At 56.7% G+C, this 17850-nt stretch overlaps 1 protein-coding gene across 4 annotated transcripts in view; it reads left to right on the top strand.

The window, feature by feature from the left end:
- The window catches only part of SS18L1 (SS18L1 subunit of BAF chromatin remodeling complex), a 29906-nt gene extending 12165 nt beyond the window's left edge, over positions 1–17741 (top strand). For 2 of the 4 annotated variants that reach the window (XM_067012563.1, XM_059036555.2), the window contains exons 2-10: positions 918–994; positions 1549–1633; positions 2219–2363; positions 2885–3082; positions 3836–3997; positions 4169–4273; positions 5138–5230; positions 11537–11656; positions 13126–13364. In XM_067012563.1, the coding sequence (XP_066868664.1) occupies positions 918–994; positions 1549–1633; positions 2219–2363; positions 2885–3082; positions 3836–3997; positions 4169–4273; positions 5138–5230; positions 11537–11656; positions 13126–13340 (1200 nt within the window). In that variant the 3' untranslated portion in view covers positions 13341–13364. Of the gene's footprint in view, positions 1–917; positions 995–1548; positions 1634–2218; positions 2364–2884; positions 3083–3835; positions 3998–4168; positions 4274–5137; positions 5231–11536; positions 11657–13125; positions 13365–15039 lie in introns of those variants that run through there. The other 2 variants (XM_067012565.1, XM_067012564.1) reach the window with 2 other exon arrangements.
- The last annotated feature ends 109 nt before the right edge of the window (positions 17742–17850 follow it).

Raw genomic sequence — 17850 nt, 5'->3', positions numbered from 1 at the left:
AAGTCTTCCTGGGCAAACGGCAGGGATGCCCAGTCCCCCTGGGTTTGATCGCCTGCTTCTGGGTGGGCTCCACCGGCAGCCCCAGCCCAGAGCGCCCTCTGGTGGCTCCCTGTCTCGGGCCGGCTCCTTGGCCGGGGTGGGAATGGCTCAATTGGGGCATCGTCTCCACAGTGGGGAGAAAACACTCAGGCATAGAGAGGAGGAGGTTATAACTAAAAAAACCCGAACAAGGGAAATCAACCCTGAAGGCTCAGGGGCTGAGCGGGGAGGGAGAGGCGAGCACGGCCGTGGCAGGACAGGCCCTCGGCGCTTGGGTCCCCCCGCCCCCACCCCACGTCCAGGTGGGGAGTGTCCACGCCAGGCCTCCTGGCCAGCCACGTGCGGCCCCTCCCACGCTCCCACGCAACCTTCCTCCCTCTTCTGCAGCCTCTGTCCCCTCCCGGTCTCCGCGGGCCACCCAGGTGCTGTCGCCGAGTGGCTGTCCTGGAGCAGCGGCTTTGTGGGTCTAGGAGATGCTTGCAGGGGTGCAGGCTGCCTCCCCCGGAGCCCCCACCGTGTGGCCGTGATCTGTGGGCCTCACACTCCAGACTCCGGGGCCACCCTTGCTGGACAGAAGCACCGGGGCCAGGGGCCCTAGAAAACGGGTCCTGCAGGCTGTGGGTTTCCTGTGCGGAGTGAGAGCCTGGACTGGGGGCGCAGGGGGGTGGGGGAGGGATGGGCCCTGGCGCCTGCAGGGCTGCGTGCTTGGCACGGGGACGTGGAAAGTGCTCGGCCCTGCTGGCTGGGGCCGGGAGGGGGCAGTTCTGCTGACGGGCACCGCTGGGCCTCGTGAGCCGCGAGCCGGGGCTCGCGAGCCCCGCGGCAGGCCGCCCGCAGACGCACCGTGTTCCCCCGGCTCACGTCTGCTTCTCCTCCAGATGCTGGACGAGAACCACCACCTGATCCAGTGCATCCTGGACTATCAGAGCAAGGGCAAGACGGCCGAGTGCACCCAGTGAGTGGCTGCGGCCGCCCGTGCCCCTCCCGGCTGCCTCTGCGGCCTGGTGGCCTGAGCGAGTGGGGCCTCGGGGTCAGCTAAGCTGCTGGGCCAGCTCCCCCGGGTGGCTCCCCAGGGAGAGGTGGGCAGGTTTGGAGGGAAGTGGGAGTGTGGGGCAGAGGGCACCACTGGGGGGCCCAGGCCAGCCGCACCTGGGGACAGCAAGCTCCTCCAGGTGGGACCTCGTGGGACCCCGGGGCCAGGCAATGAGTGCCTCTGCAGGGGCTGGGGTATCCAGTTAGCTCAGTGCCGGGTCCGCCCGAGGAGGCCCGTGCCCTGGCAGCCCCTCCTGTGTCCCCCGGACCCCACCTCCCCCTGACCCGCCCCATTCTCTGAACAGACCCAGTAGCACCTCCCCCTTGGCCACGAGGTCGGGGGTCTCCCCCACCCACCCCCCCGCATCCTGGACCGCAGAGCCCTGTGCCGTCTGCCCGAGCACCCCACTCCCCGGGGAGGGGCTTGGCTGCAGGGCAGGGCAGCCTCCTCCCCCTCAACCGCACCCTCGCCTGCAGGTACCAGCAGATCCTGCACCGGAACCTGGTCTACCTGGCCACGATCGCGGATTCTAACCAGAACATGCAGTCCCTGCTGCCCGCCGTGAGTGCCTGCCACGGGGTGGGGGGCCCGGGTGTAGACAGCGTTGTCCAAACCTTCGGGGCTGCTCTTTGGTCCAGATCTGGGAGATGAGGTTGCCAGGGGTCACTGGTAAGCTCCATCTCCCGTCTGCCTCCTGTGATCAGAGGTGGGCTTGGGGGTGGCGGGGGGGGGGGGTCCTGGGAACCTGGTGCTGAGGCACAGGACAGGCTGTGCAAGGGCCCTGGGGCACAGGGGGTGTGAGGGCCAGAGATGGCTGGCCAGCTGAGACCAAGGGGTGGGGAGGGGGGTGGGCACGGTGAGGTGGACACAGCTCCCTGAGTCTCAGGAAAGGGGGGCCCGGCTTTGAACCTCCCAGTGTGTGTCGATAGCCCGGGGAACGCTTGGCATAGCTTCTCCGTCCTGGCCTGAGGTGTCCGGGCCGGCCGTTGGTGGCGTCCAGCTGCGTGAGGGCGGTGTCCCGCCCTGGAGGTGCTGGCCGGCGGCCGTGGAGTACGGCTGTGGGTCTCGGGGCGGCTGAGCCCCCGGAGCGGCTCCCGGTGGCCCTTCTCCACGCTAACCCTCTCGGTGCCCTTCCCGCCGCCACAGCCGCCAACCCAGAGCCTGGCGCTGGGCCCCGGAGGGCTGTCCCAGAGCGGCTCGGGCCAGGGCCTGCACTCGCAGGGCAGCCTCAGCGATGCCATCGGCGCGGGCCTGCCACCGTCCTCCCTCATGCAGGCCCAGATCGGCAACGGTGAGTGGCCCTGGGCGTGGTGGGCTCTGGGTCGGTTCCGGGGAACAGCGGGGTCACCAACTGGGCTCCTGGGTGGCCAGCCGCCGCGGTGGGGACCCTCTCCTACCGGAGGCCCTGCTGCAGGCGCACGTGCTCGGGGTGACACGCGGAGGGATAAGGCCCTTATTCCAGGTCCCCTGCGAACTGGGGCTGCGTCACCTCAGAGCGCGGGCTTCCGTGTGGGGCTCCTGTCCTTGGGTGGAGAACCGCCACTAGCCGTCGGGAACCATTGAGAAAGGTAACGGGGAGCAGGCGGCCCCTCTGCGCGCTCAGCACGTGTGTGCATTTCCTGGTCACGCGCCCGTGTCCCTCGCTCGTTGCGCCCTTGACCGTGGTCAGCCTCCCTCCCCACAGCCGCGTGAAGGAAGCTGGCCCGGGGGGCGGGTGAGGGGGCCCTAGCGCGAGGCCAGGGCTGCCATCAGAGGTGGTCTTCGGTGGGTTTCAGCCCCCCCTGCCGCCCCCCCTCCCCCGCGCCCTGGCAGGTCCGAACCACGTGACCCTGCAGCAGACGGCGCAGAGCACGCTGCCCACCACCTCCATGAGCATGTCTGGCAGCGGCCACGGCTCGGGGCCCGGCTACAGCCACTCGGGAGCGGCCTCGCAGAGCATCCCCCTGCAGGGCCAGGGCGCCATCAGCAGCTACGTGTCCCGGGCCAACATCAACATGCAGTCCAACCCAGGTACCGCCCCCAGAGACCCCGCCCCCTCCCAGCGCAGGCCAGTGTGGTCCCCAGGGCCACCCTCCTCCGGAAGCTCCCGAGGGGCGGGGCGGGGGCTGGGTGGCTTCAGGGGAGGCTCTGAGGGAGGACTGGGTGGCGGCCAGCGTACAGGAGTGGGAGGCTGAGGGGCAGGTGGGGCTGCGGGGCCTTGAGCACTTGGGAAGCATCAGGTCCCAACCAGGCTGTCCCACGGGAGTCAGGCGCACCGGGGTTCCAAGGCTTAGAACAGAAAAAGAGGATGTGAGGTATCTCCTTAGCTCTCGCTACGTTAATTACATGTTGAAAACAACCTAGTTTGGATATACTGAGTCAAATAAAATGCCACTGAAATAGGTTTTCCCCGTTTCTTCTCGTTCCTTCTCATTGTCTGTCGTGGCTCGCGTCCCCTGCGCTGGACGGTGCTGCCCTGGAGGGTCCCGAGCAGGAGTGGTGGGAAAGGACAGGCAGGCGGGGCCCCCGCCGGAGCCTTCGAGGCCCGAGTCTCAGGGGAGGTCGAGGCGATAGGCTCCTCTGGGACCAGCCTTGGGGAGTTCGGGCCGTGGGTGCCGGCAATTTCACATTTTATGAGTTGCCCAAAGGCGCGTTGGCAGGAAGGGTGGCGTGGCCTCGCGGGGCGGAGCTGCACAGGCCCAGCCCGGGAGGAGGGCTCAGGCGGGTCTGTGGGGTGCCGCCCGGGGGCTTCTTGGGTTACGCGGGTTCTGTCATGTCCCCCAGTGTCCATGATGCACCAGCAGGCAGCCTCGTCCCACTACAGCGCGGCACAGGGCGGGAGCCAGCACTACCAGGGCCAGTCCATGGCCATGATGGGCCAGAGCGGGCAGGCGGGCAGCATGATGGGGCAGCGGCCCATGGCGCCCTACCGGCCCTCCCAGCAAGGTGAGGCCCCGCCCCCGTGCAGGGAGCCGGTGCGGGAGGGGCGGCATGTGCAGTGCCTGGGGCGGGCCTCCCCGTGTCCCCCCGGGCGGGCCTGGTGGAGGGTCCTCTGACTGGGAGCCCGTCGGAGAGGTCCTGGGGCTCGGGGAGGTGACGTCCGGCGCTGTCCCCTAGGCTCGTCCCAGCAGTACCTGGGCCAGGAGGAGTACTACGGCGGCGAGCAGTACGGCCACGGCCAGGCCGCCTCGGAGCCCATGAGCCAGCAGTACTACCCTGACGGTGAGGCTGCAGTGGCTTCCGTCCGCTGCTCGCTGCTCGTTCTCAGTTCAGACCCCAGAGCCCCCGACATCCGCCAGCAGAGAGAGCACCAGAGTCCCCTTTGGGGGTGGGAGGCTGGTCTCTGCTGAGAGAAGCTTCCGGCACTGGCCCCCGGGGGCTGGGGCACAGTCCTCTGGATGGACATAAACGTCCCGAGGATGGAAACGAGCTCGCTGTGAGAAGCCTTCAGGAAGGTGACAGGCACGAGCCGACCGTCTGTCTCGTATCGTAACCTCCCCTCCCAGCTGCTCCCTTACCACTTCTGCAGCTTCTTTTCCTTTTCCGTGTCACCTTTCAGGCATCTTTAAATGGCCCCAGGGTTTGCGGAGGTGGCGTTTAACATGGCCGCAGAGGACGGGTGGGATTTGGGGAGGACCCCCCCAGGTGGGGGTGCGGGAGCAGGTCTGGTGCCGGGGAGGTGGCCACGACTGGGACGGGGCAAGCCGTGACCCCTCTGTGGAATGGTGGCTGGGCCTCACGAGGTGTCACGCACTCCAAAGGGAGACGGCGGGGGCGTGGTGACCGTGTAGCGACGTTAAGAGCCGACGTCCAGGTGCGTGTCATGCATCGGGCGCCACGTACGCGCCGTAAACCGTGGCTTGTTGATTCTCACACTGCCCCAAGGAGCGGGTGGCCGTCTGCACTTTAAAGTGAGGGAACCGTGGCTGCCAGACGGCAGGAAGTGCCCCCGTGGGTTCCGTCGAGGGAAAATGGACCGCGCCCAGCGCCGGGGTCTCCCGACCCGACGGCTGAGTTCACGCGGTCGCTCCTGGGTCTGGGCAGCCGGGGCCTCCGCTGACTGCAGGGCACCCCGTTTGCTTGCAGGACATGGCGATTATGCCTACCAGCCGGCGTCCTACACGGAGCAGAGCTACGACCGGTCGTTTGAGGAGTCCACGCAGCACTACTACGAGGGCGGTAAGGCGGCCGGGCCTCAGGTTCCGGGCCCGGCGGGCGTGGGGCGTATGGAGATGGGGGCCAGGCGCCGATAAAGCCGCTGAGGTGACGTCACCAAACACGGATCTGGGAAGAAAGAGGCGTAGTCGGTTCTCACACGGTTCTCGGGTGCGGGGACTTGCCGCCGCCCCATGGGCCCCGAGAGGAGAGGAGCCATTAAGCTCACAAGGTGGCGTGGTCCTGGGCCTGGGTCTGGACGGCAGGATTGGAGACAATGGCAAGGCTGCCAGGGGCCCAGAGAGGAAAGGGCAGATGATACGTACAGAACAGGTGCCTTTTGGGGTGACTTTTTTAAGTTGTGAAGAACGTAGAATGTACCATTTTAACCCTTTTTAAGCGCACAGTTGGGCGGCACTGAGCACATTCATGTTGTTGCGCGACCACCGTCAGTCGCTAGGTCATCCCCAGAGCCGCCCTGTCTTCCCAGACGCGGACACACTAGCGCCCCGCTCGCCCTCCTCAACCCCTGCTCCCCCGCCCCGGGCAGCGGGGCTCAGCCTGCCTCGCGTGCGGCACCCCGGGACAAGCTCGTTGGAGTCTGCGGTGCAGGGCTCTGCACCCTCGCTTGGGGCGACGTACGCCTGTCTTTCATAATTGACGAGGAGTTGGCTGAAGCATTCAGTGACTTCTCTGAAGGCCAGCGTGGCACGTGACACAGTTTCCTCCTGGGTCTGGAAGCATCGTGTTCCACCTTGTTAGCGAGCCCTGCACGTGTTAACACGGGACCGGCCGTACCGCTGCCGGAGGCCTGCCGGGTCTTGTTTCGGGCGAGAGGTGCCAGGGGGAGTTTGCTTTGAGAGGACCGGGTGCATAAGTGGCCTGCGGCCCTGAGAAGGGCAGGGTGTTGGGTGGGAGCAATAAGGGGGCGGCCTGAAGCCAACCTAAAGAACTTTCTAGTAATTAGAGTTGTCCCCCAGCGGGGTGGGGAACCTCGAGGGGCACGGGTGGCTGGTCCTGGGGTTGTGCACACGAGGTGGTATCTGGCAGGAGCCCTGTGGGGTCCCCGGAATGAGAGGACTAGTGCCAGGAGGGGACCAGGGCACGGCCGACCCAGCCGAGCAGGACGCTGTTGCTGTCGGGGCCGCTGCAGGAAACCTGCAAGTCCCGATGGCATTTCCTGTCCGTGAGGTTTGCAGGAGCAAAGGCTGGGCAGAGCCGGTGTCCGCTGTGACGCGCCAGGGCGCTTCTGTGGCACGTTCCCCCCGGGCCATGCCAGGTGTACAGGACCAGGGTGTCTGGGTGCCACCTGCTGCATAAAACAAAGGGCGCTAAGAGCACACACACCATAGACAGCCTCTGGAGAAATACCCGGGACAGTGATGGAGATGATGAGGCCGGGCGGGGGATAGGGCCTTCCTCCCCGGACCTGCTGAAGACGGACGTGGTTTGTTTTTTTATTTCTGAATCGCCCATTTAGAAGTCAGACTTACTGAAAATCAAAGCACTAACCCTGTGGCCCCCCCGGACCCGCCCACAACCCCCAGTCCTGGGGTTGCAGCACCGCTGTTTGGGGGCGTTTCTCCCGATGGCGACGGTGACTGTGATCGGGCGTTGGGGATGGTGGGGACGGCTCCGCCCCAAACGGCTGCGACGCGGGTCCCTGAGGCTCATCCTTGCTTGGCGACCAGGTTGTATAGACAGGTCGGTCACCCTCGTGCACTTGCGCCTCTGGCTGTTCTGCGGCCACGTTCCTGCCATGTTTAATGACAACGCCACACTCTTCTTTCGCAAATAAGTGGTTCCTTTTTTCACGGCCACGTGACAGAACGTTGCAAGGTTCCTAAAGATAGAAACAAATGAAAAGGAGAGGAAAAACAAGAGAAGTCGTTGTACCTGCCGGCAGTGGAGGGAAGGCCCTGGAGCGGCCGTCGCTGCCCCAGGCTGTTCTAGGAAGAGCGGTCTGGGCTCCCCAGCTCTGCTGCTCCCACGAAACCCTCCTGAGAATCACTCAGCCTTGTTCAAAGAATTCCTGCCTGTCTCCTTTCAGTGTTGTCCATACAGGTCTGTCTTCCACTGGGATTTGGCCCCGGGTCAAGAGATGGTTTTTCTGGGTGCGTGAGAGTTGCGTCGGCTTCTCACCCCCTGCACACCTCTTGCGTCTAGGCCACGGCGGCTGCTGCTGTGAATTAGCTCCTTTACCCATTATCCTAGAAAGAGAAAAGGGGCTGGTAAGACGTGAGAATGTGCAGACTGACCCCAAAACTCTGAAACCCTGGAGAAAACCTGACAAGTCTCTGATGAATTTCTCCGATGCGTTTCTCACAAAGACAGTGAACTTGGGGCTCCACTGGTCACTAATGCCTCCTCGGCCATAGGCTGCCCCATCAGCCATTGCTGCTGGGACTGGTCATGGTTGTGAGGAGGGAGCAGCTGTCAAGGTGTTTCCTTAGATGGTGACCAATCAGAAAACCCCGCAGATTCCTCAGAGCCCGCCTTGGAGAAGAGCCTGTGCTGTAGAGCGTGTGTTCCTTCGTTGTTCTGCGCAGCTGGGAATTGAACTTCCTTATGGGGTTTTAAGCCTTTCTACATGAATTCGCTCTCAGTAAACCTGTTATTTTAAAATGTACGTTATCAGGATCCCAGTTTTAAAATACTTACATTTTACTGGACTTCCCTGGTTGGTGCAGTGGTTAAGAATCCGTCTGCCAATGCAGGGGACACGGGTTCAAGCCCTGGTCTGGGAAGATCCCACATGCTGCAGAGCAACTAAGCCTGTGCGCCACAACTAGTAAGCCTGCGCTCTAGAGCTCACGCGCTGCAACTACTGAGCCCGCGTGCCACAACTACTGAGCCTGCGTGCCACAACTACTGAGCCTGCATGCTGCAACTACTGAGGCCACATGCCACAACTACTGAGCCTGCACTCTAGAGCCCGTGAGCCACAACTACTGAAGCCCGTGTGCCTAGAGCCCGTGCTCCGCAACAAGAGAAGCCACCGCAGTGAGAAGCCCACGCACTGCAACAAAGAGTAGCCCCTGCCTGCTGCCACTAGAGAAAGCCCATGCGCAGCAACGAGGACCCAACGCAGCCAAAAGTAAATAAACAAACAATAAAATAAAAAATATAAAAATGAAAAAAAAATCTATAAAAAACTTAATTAACTAAAAACAAAGACAAGAACAAAACCACAAGCAGCCCTCCTTTCTGGGCTGTGTGGCACCACAGGGGGAAACACCCCGGGTCCCCTCGCCCCGCCTGCTCCTGCTAGAGGATGGGGTCTCATGCAGATTAAGACCCACACTCTGCGGTTCAAGGCCAGACACTGTGGTTTTGAAGAACACGATGAAACTAAGCTTAAATTGGTCTTCTTATAAAGGTGTTTTGAAAACGCAATGGAATTTAGTCTCTACACCAATCTAAGACTCTTAAGACCTGCATTAGGAAGATTTCATAGCAAGATTTTTATTTATTTATTTTTAAAGTTTTATTTAAATATAGTTGATTTACAGTGTTGTGTTTCAGCTGTATAGCAAAGTGATTCAGTTATACACACACATGTATATATATATATATATATATATATTCTTTTTTTAGGTTCTTTTCCATTACACATGTAGAAAGATTTTTAAATGGTTGTTAATACTCTCTCTTTTTTAAAAAAAAATTTATTTATTTTATGTATTTATTTTTGGCTGCATTGGGTCTTCTTTGCTGTGCGTGGGCTTTCTCTAGTTGCGGCGAGCGGGGGCTACTCTTCGTTGCGGTGTGCGGGCTTCTCACTGCGGTGGCCTCTCCTGTTGCAGAGCGCGGGCTCTTGGCATGCGGGCTTCAGTAGTTGCGGCACATGGGCTTAGCAGTTGTGGCTCGCGGGCTCTAGAGCGCAGGCTCAGTAGTTGTGGCGCACGGGCTTAGTTGCACTGTGGCATGTGGGATCTTCCCAGACCAGGGCTCGAACCCACGTCCCCTGCGTTGTCAGGCAGATTCTTAACCCCTGCGCCACCAGGGAGGTCCCCAATACGCCCTCTTAACTGTTGGTAATTATTTGGTAATACGTTTACTGCCCTCCCAAATTATTTTCTTACCATGAGTTTTCTTCCAAAATGAGGCTTTTAGCATGGGTGCTGGCTGGCTAGTTAGGTTTTTGAAAAGGAGAATTAAGCCATTTTCTCTGGGAAAAGAAAAAGTAAGTGAACCTGAAACATCTCTGGGACTGTACCCAGATATAGATGCAGAACACAGGGACAAACGTCTGACTCTTTTCATCCATAAAGTCACAGGAAAACACATTACAGGTCTGAGCTGGAACCCTGGCTTGCACGTTGGCCAATAAAACAAGGGTGTCCCAAAACTTCTAGGGTCCCTTTGAACTGTGGGGATCACATGGCCTTTCCCTGTGTCTGTGTCCAGATCTCCTTCTTGTAAGGACATCAGTCACTGGATTAGGGCTCACCCTAACCTTGTATGACCTCCCTTTAACTAATTACATCTGCAAAGACCCTATTTCCAAATAAGGCCACAGGTTCCTGGGGTCAGGACCTCAACAGCTCTTTTGGGGGACACAGTTTACCTACAACACTGGTATTGGTCTTTGTCTTAATTGCATTAATCTCTTCACTTTGGCGATATATTTGTATTTCTGTAAGATAGTGGAGAAAGTATTGTGTTGGCCAAAAAGTTCATTCGGTTTCCCTGTAAGATGCTTCTAGTAGCGCTAAGCTGTCTTTAACTTCATTTGAAACAATTTTGTTAGATTGTATGTGACAGCTGTCATATCTGTGCATTAAAAAAAAATTAAAACTGGTGAATTTTTGTGTAGCCATTTTAATATTGAAGATGGAAGGAAAAAAAGCAACATTTTTGGCCTATTATGCTTTATTATTTCAAGAAAGGTAAAAACGCAACCAGAATGCAAAAAAAGATTTGTGCATTGTACGGAGAAGGTGCTGTGACTGATCCAATGTGTGAGAAGTGCTTTGCGAAGTTTCATGTGGAGATTTCTCGCTGGACGATGCCCCACGGTCGGGTAGACCAGTTGAAGTTGATAGCGATCAAATCAAGACATTAATTGAGAGCAATCGACGTTATACCACGAGGGAGAGAGCTGACATACTCAAAATATCCAAATCAAGTTCTGAAAATCATTGGCACCAGCTTGGTCATGTAAATCGCTTAGATGTCTGGGTTCCACATGAGTTAAGTGAAAAAAAAACCTTCTTGACTGTATTTCCTCTTGTGATTCTCTTCCTGAAACGTAACCAAAACGTTCGGTTTTTAAAACAAATTGTGACGGGTGATGACAAGTGGATACTGTACAGTAATGTGGAACGGAAGAAGATAATGGGGCAAGAGAAATGAACCACCAACAACCCCACCAAAGGCCGGTCTTCACCCAAAGAAGGTGAAGTTGTGTATATGGTGGGACTGGAAGGGAGTCCTCTATTCTGAGCTCCTTCCAGAAAACCAAACGATTAATTCCAACAAGTACTGCTCCCAATTAGACCAACTGGAAGCAGCACTCGACGAAAAGCATCCAGAATTAGTCAGCAGGAAATGCATAATCTTCCATCAGGATAATGCAAGACCCCATGTTTCTCTGATGACCAGGCAAAAACTGTTACAACTTGGCTGGGAAGTTCTGATTCATCCGCCATATTCACCAGACATTGCACCTTTGGATTTCCATTTTTTTCGGTCTTTACAGAATTCCCTTAATGGAAAAAATTTCAATTCCCTGGAAGACGGTAAAAGGCACCTGGAACAGTTCTTTGCTCAAAAGGATAAAATGTTTTGGGAAGATGGAATTATGAAATTACCTGGAAAATGGCAGAAAGTAGTGGAACAAAACGGTGAATACATTGTTCTATAAAGTTTTTGGTGAAAATGAAAACTGTGTTTTATTTTTACTTAAAAACTGAAGGATGGGCTTCCCTGGTGGCACAGTGGTTGGGGGTCCGCCTGCCAATGAGGGGGACGCGAGTTCATGCCCCGGTCTGGGAGGATCCCACGTGCCGCGGAGCGGCTGGGCCCCTGAGCCATGGCCGCTGGGCCTGCATGTCCGGAGCCTGTGCTCCGCAGCGGGAGAGGCCACAGCAGTGAGAGGCCCGCATACCGCAAAAAGCAAAAAAAAAAAAATATTAAAAAACCCCAAAAAACTGAAGGAGCGTTTTGGCCAACCCAATAAAATAAAATCATTTGAATTGTTGTGGAAAAGAAGAGGTACTAGAGCAGTGGACTCGGTGTAGGGAACCCAAAGCTGCCCATGCCTCAAGGGACAGCAGAGCTGCCATTGCTCTCTGGAAATGAGCTCATGTCTCCTTCCCTCTGCAGGAAACTCACAGTACAGCCAGCAGCAGGCGGGGTACCAACAGGGCACAGCCCAGCAGCAGACGTACTCCCAGCAGCAGTACCCCAACCAGCAGAGCTACCCCGGGCAGCAGCCAGGCTATGGTAAGCAGTGTGGGGGGCCATTCGGTGGCGCCCAGCAGGCTTCTTATTTTGGAAGAGGTGTAGATTTCTGGAAAAGCTGTGAGGAAAGCTGAGAGTCCCCCCATGGTTAACCTTGTCCATTACCGGGGCCCTGTGGCCACAGCTAAGAAACCAAGGTTGGTGCGTGGCCGTGGACTGAACCAGTTTCTTCGGATCTCACTGGCTCTCCCGCGTGTCCTCCTCTGTCCGGACCAGTCCAGGATCCCACGTGACATCAGCCCCACAACTCCTCGGGCTGTGAAAGTTCCTCAGACTTTCCTCATCCCTCTTGACCTTGGCACTTTTGAGGAGGGCTGGGTGGGCACTTCCTAGACACCCCCTCAGGTTGGGCTCGTCTGGCCTGGGTTCTGAGTTTTGGAGAGAAGCCCACTGCAAAGTGCCTTTGCGTCCCCTCCTGTGGGCATGACTTGCCTCCATCGAGTCTGGCCTTGGTCACATGGTCAGGGGCGTCTGCCAGGCCTCCCCGGTGTCGGGCTTCCTTCCTTCTCCTCCTCCAGACTCTGGTGTCACTGGGTCCAGCTCCACCCGAGGGGGCACTGTGTACGTCAGGGGTCCCCAACCCCCGGGCCGTGGACGAGCAGCGGTCGGCCGCCTGTTAGGAACCAGGCCGCACAGCAGGAGGTGGGCGGCGGGCAAGTGAGCGGAGCTTCATCCGCCGCTGCCCGCCGCTCGCATCACCGCCCGAGCCATCCCCCACTGCCCCTGCCGTCCGCGGAAAAATGGTCTTCCGTGAAACTGGTCCCTGGCGCCAAAAGGGTTGGGGCCCGCTGGTCGACATAGATTGTTTGGAATTCTTCTGTAGGGAAGATGGGTCTCTTCTCCCCCATTCACTTAGTTATTGATCGTTTATTCATATTGGTAGGTGCTCACGGGTATTGATCTTACACATTGAGTCACAATCCAAACTTCTTTATTTTATCGTTCAAACCGTCTCATCCCTGCCTCTTGGGAGCTCAGGTTGGTGCCTGTGGCCCTTGGACGCGCCCCGTCCTTTTGGTTTTGAGCCCTTTCTTCTTTCTGGGACCACAGTGCTTCCCCTGCCCCAGCCCTAGAAACAGCCAATTTTGGAAAAAACACTTGGCCTTTGTCAGTTTCTCCTACACCATCTGCTTAGGCTCCGGAGGCACGATTACCGTCTCGCACATTTTCACCACTTGCAGTGTGTTTGGCTCTCGTGTTTACGGTGACCACCGAGACTGGTGTAAGCCGGTCCCAGGAAGCAGGCCCGGGACGCTGAGAGTGGCCCCCCCGGCTCCGTCCGGGTGGGGGTGGGGGTGGGAGCACAGCTGCGAGCCACGTGGGACTCCGCGCAGCTGCCAGCTGTGGCGCTTTCACCGCACGGGCTTAACGTGGCGGGAGAACGGGGGCCGGCGTCGGGCTCAGGGGGACTGGGGCATGGGATGGTCTCACGGCTCCCGCATGTGTTCTAGGGCCTGCCCAGGGCGCCCCCTCGCAGTACTCCAGCTACCAGCAGGGACAAGGCCAGCAGTACGGAAGCTACCGAGCGTCTCAGACGGGCCCGTCCGCCCAGCAGCAGCGGCCTTATGGCTACGAGCAGGCAAGCCTTCTGCCCGTTTCCAGACTCGCAGCCCCCGTGTGCGTCAGACGTGACGAAGGTTTCCCCTGTGGTCAACAGAAACAATAACACAGGGTGAACTGGCTCCCAGGGTCCCTCCAGAACGTTAATTCTCTGAGCCTGTAAGGTTTCTAAAAATTACCTCTTGGGTCAGACACAGCTGGCTCTTTGTGTCCTTGTCCTTTCACACCTCGGATGTTGCCCACGTGCCTAGCAGCGCCGGGTGTCTGGTGCGCGCTTGGGGGCCACGGCGACTAGGCAGATTCTGGAGCTTGCGTCTCACCTGACACAGCCGGGCGCTGTTGGTGCCGGGACGGAGCAGCGGCAGGTGGTTCTGGGAAGAGGACCCAGAGGGCAAAGGGACAGAACGATGGGTGGCAGGGCCGGCATAGACCAGGTCGGGGAGGCCCTCCCTCGGGCGACAGTGAGGCCGTCAGACCTGAGCGGAGCCGCTCAGGCTCCCAGGATGGCAGGGAGGCCTCGCCCACCTGACGAGGATCTGCTCTGCGTGGGGTGGGGCCCTGGAGGCCGTCGGGGCCTTCGGTGACAGCACGGTGGCTGCTGGAGAGAGGTGAGAGGCTCTGGGACCCTCGGTGCTCCCAGAGGTGATGCCAGCTGGATTTACTGGTGGACTGGATGTGGGGCGTGTGGGAGAGGCCGGTCGGGGTGGCCCAGGGATTTCAGCCTGGGCTGCTTGAGGCAGTGGCCATTTCTCGGGGTGCAGAGAGGGCTGTGGAGAGGAAATCAGACTTAACTTCAGATGCCTCTGACTTCCACCTGGAGGCGTGGTAAAATGATGGATGTCGGCCCCTCCTGGTGGGAGAGAAACCCATGATGGGTGAATGTAAGCGTCCGGGGGCCTCTCAGCAGAGGTGCCGTGGAGCCGGGACGTGAGGGTGAGAGTGAGCCAGCCACGGGACGCAGCCGTGCAGAGGTCCCGAGGTGGCCAGGGGTGTCTCCTGCGAGGCGGTCAGGAGGAGCCTTGGCGTCTGCAGCTCAGGGCAGGAGCAGGGCAACGGGGCGGGAGGAGACTTATCCCGGGCATCTTTGGAACCTCCTTTGAAGAGAGCCCCTTGCAAGGGGTGATTGTCCTTCGGTGGCCTTTTGTGCTGGGTCCTAGGCACTAATGACCGTTTACACGGCTAATGAAATCTCAAGGCACCGCATGAATGACGGATGTTTTTCTCAGGTACCTCAGTAGGTAAGGTCCTGTATTTTATTTTTTTAAATGCTTTTCACCCTGCTCCCTAAAGAGAGAGAATGAACCAGTCATACTTAGAGGGTGAGTTTTCAACACGAGTAAACAAGCCCAGGGCAGGGTAATTAAGGAGAAAACCTTTTTGACCTTGAAGAGAGCAGTTTGGAATGTTCCCGAGTGTGCTGGAAGTGGTGCCAGTGTTGTTTGTGGCTGGGGGAGCCCGTCACAGACCTGTTCACGCCAGGCTCAGGGTGGGGATGTGACTTGAGGCACCTGGACCAGGCCCAGCACAGTGAGCTGCTGTGTGACTGGGTGAACCAGCCTCTTCCACCCTCTGACCTAAATCAGTAGCTGCAGCCTGGATAGTGGCTTCTGGAAGGCCGCTTATCTGCCTGCCTCGGGGAAACAGGCAGAGGCTGTTTGGTCGCTTGCCTTTTATGTTCCCTCCACCTCTCATCCTGGGTGTTGGCGGGGGGGAGGGGGGGGGCGGGGGGAGTCTGTCTTACCCTTGGGCGTGGACCCTCTCACGCAGGACTGTTGGGGTGTAATCTGTGTCTTGGTCTCTTGCAGGGCCAGTACGGAAATTACCAGCAGTAAAGGACAAACATTCTTATGGAGCCTTGCAGCGGCATGTCTGTCTGGGATGGACAGGCCAGTGACAGTTCAGTTGAGCTGTGACCTGCGGGCTGCCCCTTCACCCCACGCAGCGTCTGCATGTGAAGCGTGCACATTTCACGTGGGGTAGGACGCCGAGCGTGCACCGCTGGTGCAAGACAGCGCTTTGATGGTGTGACATATTTGGTGCTGTGTATAGTATTGTATGTCCATACAACAGAGAGCTTGTCCCTTTTTGTCCGCCCCGCCCCCCGCAGTGTTTCTAGCTAGCTTTAGGGGTCCTTTTGTCATCAGTGTTCTGTGCCCAGTGATGGGCCGTCCCTACAAGAGGCCATAGTCCACGTACTTGTATAGACAGACCTTAGGTCTGACACTCCTCACGCACTGTCGTACTGTGGGTCGTAAACTTGTCTTTCACCGGCCGCACCGCAGCTGGACACGTGTGCACAGCCCCTGGATGGCAGCCTCTTCCTGTGCCTCAATGGGGGTGGTGGTGGGAGGCATCTTCTGTGATTTACGTCAGTTTCTGTTCCACGGTGGAAAGGATGACTAAGCCTCATTTGGAGACGCTGTGAACCGTTATTTTCAGAGCTCACTCGTTACCTGTGTCTCTCACCAACTGTGTTCATCCAAAAAGTTATATGCTTTTGTATTAAAAAGTAAAGAGGGATCAATGACTATGTCCTAAATAAATAGGAATCCATGAAGGCAATGAATGTTTAGCCTTACCCAGGGAGAGTGGTATTGCTGAAGGAAAGAGAATGTAGTCTCTGGAATTACTTTGGCTTTGGCCCTTGTTTATCTGATGATCATTTCTGGAATTTTAATATTTAATATGCCCAACTCCAAAGTTATAATTTAAAATATTGACACCAAGTTTTCCAAACTGTCGGCAAGTTATTTTATACTACTTCTTCCAGGACCTACTTATTCAGATCTCCAAGCAGGCGTTCCTTTTCTTTTCGGGATATCTGAAATTCACATCTTATTTTTAAAAAGAACACCACTGATTGTACTGTGTTCTTGCTAACGAGAAGGAAAGCTCTTATGGAGAGAAATTTGAGTAATTTTTACATTCCTAGGACAGTAAATGCCATTTACATTCTGTGCAGATATTAAAGACAGCTCATGTGGAAAAGTCAGGTCAAAGGAAAAGTTCTACATTTCACTAATAAGTCGTATGGACATTTTATCAACTCTTGCCCGGATAACAATATCCATATTTATTATGACCCCTTTAAAAACATCTTTGGATAAATGCTGACATATTTCCAAGACAACCAAGAAAATAAAAATATATCCAATTCTTCATATATCAGGTCTACTGAAGGTGATGTTTTATTAAGTTTTAAATTTAAAGTAGTTCTTTATCCAGAATTGAATACTTTACAGTTTATAAGATATTTTTGATTTGTTTTTACTGTAATGAATTCCTACAGTCCACACTGGGAATATGGTGGCAATTACTTGTTGCTGTTTTACAGATGAAGCACTAAGGCTCAGAGGAAAGAAGGGGCGGGTCGAGTAGAAGTCCTGTTCTAGGACCTTCTCCCCTCCTCTGTGGAGAGAGAATCACACATGCATTGGGATACACGTGTTTATTTTGTAGACGTACAGGTTTTTAGAAACCCTTAACACTGGTAAGGGCTTAAAAATACATCTCTGTATTAAATTGTTGAAATGAGAGTCCTTAACTGCTAAATGACACAGACATTAGTTAATTTCATTTAGGGAGTCAGTTCCCTTGATTTTGTCCTGTTCTTTCCTGACTATTTTCATAGAACTAATTTGCAAACTCGATCGGGGATTAAAATTTTCCCGTTGAAAATGTTAAGCATTTCAGAGAACTGTGAAAATAGTTTATTTTTATTCCTTGCCAATCTGGGAATATGCCTTTTATGTGTGTGTGCGTGTGTTTGTTTTTTTTTAAGTGCTGTATTAATACTTTTTGAAGGAAAAGGACACTTAAAAAAACTTATCCCGAAACTTCAATCTGAAATGTCTTACATTAAGAATTTCTTGAATGTTGTGTATATATTTTTAAAAGCACTTTGTGAAATAGTTTGTACATCTATTTCCTAATTTATACATGATTGTCGGTGTTCATATATTTAATGATTAATAACAAAATGTTTATTTAACGTGCTGTCCGTTTTTATGTAATATTGTGGGGAAAGTGATGCCAGCAGCTCGTCTTCGTTCACTGTTTTGTGTCTCCTCTTCCGCAACACGAATGTCTGCAGACGCTTAGGCCCGAGAGTCGCTCACGCCGTGCGGTCGGTGCCGCCGAGTTGCCACGGCCGAGGCCCACGCGGGGCGGGCCTCGAGCGGTAACCGGCGCGGCCCGCGGAGGTGCCGACAGCGCCCAGGCCGCCGGCTGGCCCCGCCGCCTCCGGCCCGAGCATCCCTCGCGCGCCCGCAGCTGCAGCCGGGCCTCGGCGGTCTCTGCGGGGCGGCCGCTCACACTCGGACCGAGAGGAGAGCGTTTCCGTGTGACTTCCCGGCCCTGACTGACAGGGTCACGCCGTCTCGTCCGTGAGCACAGCCCGTTCCCCGACAACCATCCTCACCCGTCCGTTTCTCTCTTCAGCCGGACTTTGGCGTCTAAGTTGTTTATGCCTTTGTTGTAATTAATAAACTGGCTCTTCGACACCCGTCCTGGAGACTGAGTTTCCGTGAGGTGACGGGGAACCGGAAGCCCCGGAGGGGAAACGGCTGCCGGACCTGGGGTCCCGAGGCACCCCCGGTCCACACGCCGCAGACCAC

The sequence above is a fragment of the Kogia breviceps genome, chromosome 14 (genome assembly GCF_026419965.1).
Source record: "Kogia breviceps isolate mKogBre1 chromosome 14, mKogBre1 haplotype 1, whole genome shotgun sequence".
NCBI lineage: Eukaryota > Metazoa > Chordata > Mammalia > Artiodactyla > Physeteridae > Kogia > Kogia breviceps.
Note: the sequence above shows the minus strand (reverse complement) of the source record. Positions and strands in the feature narration are given on the sequence as shown.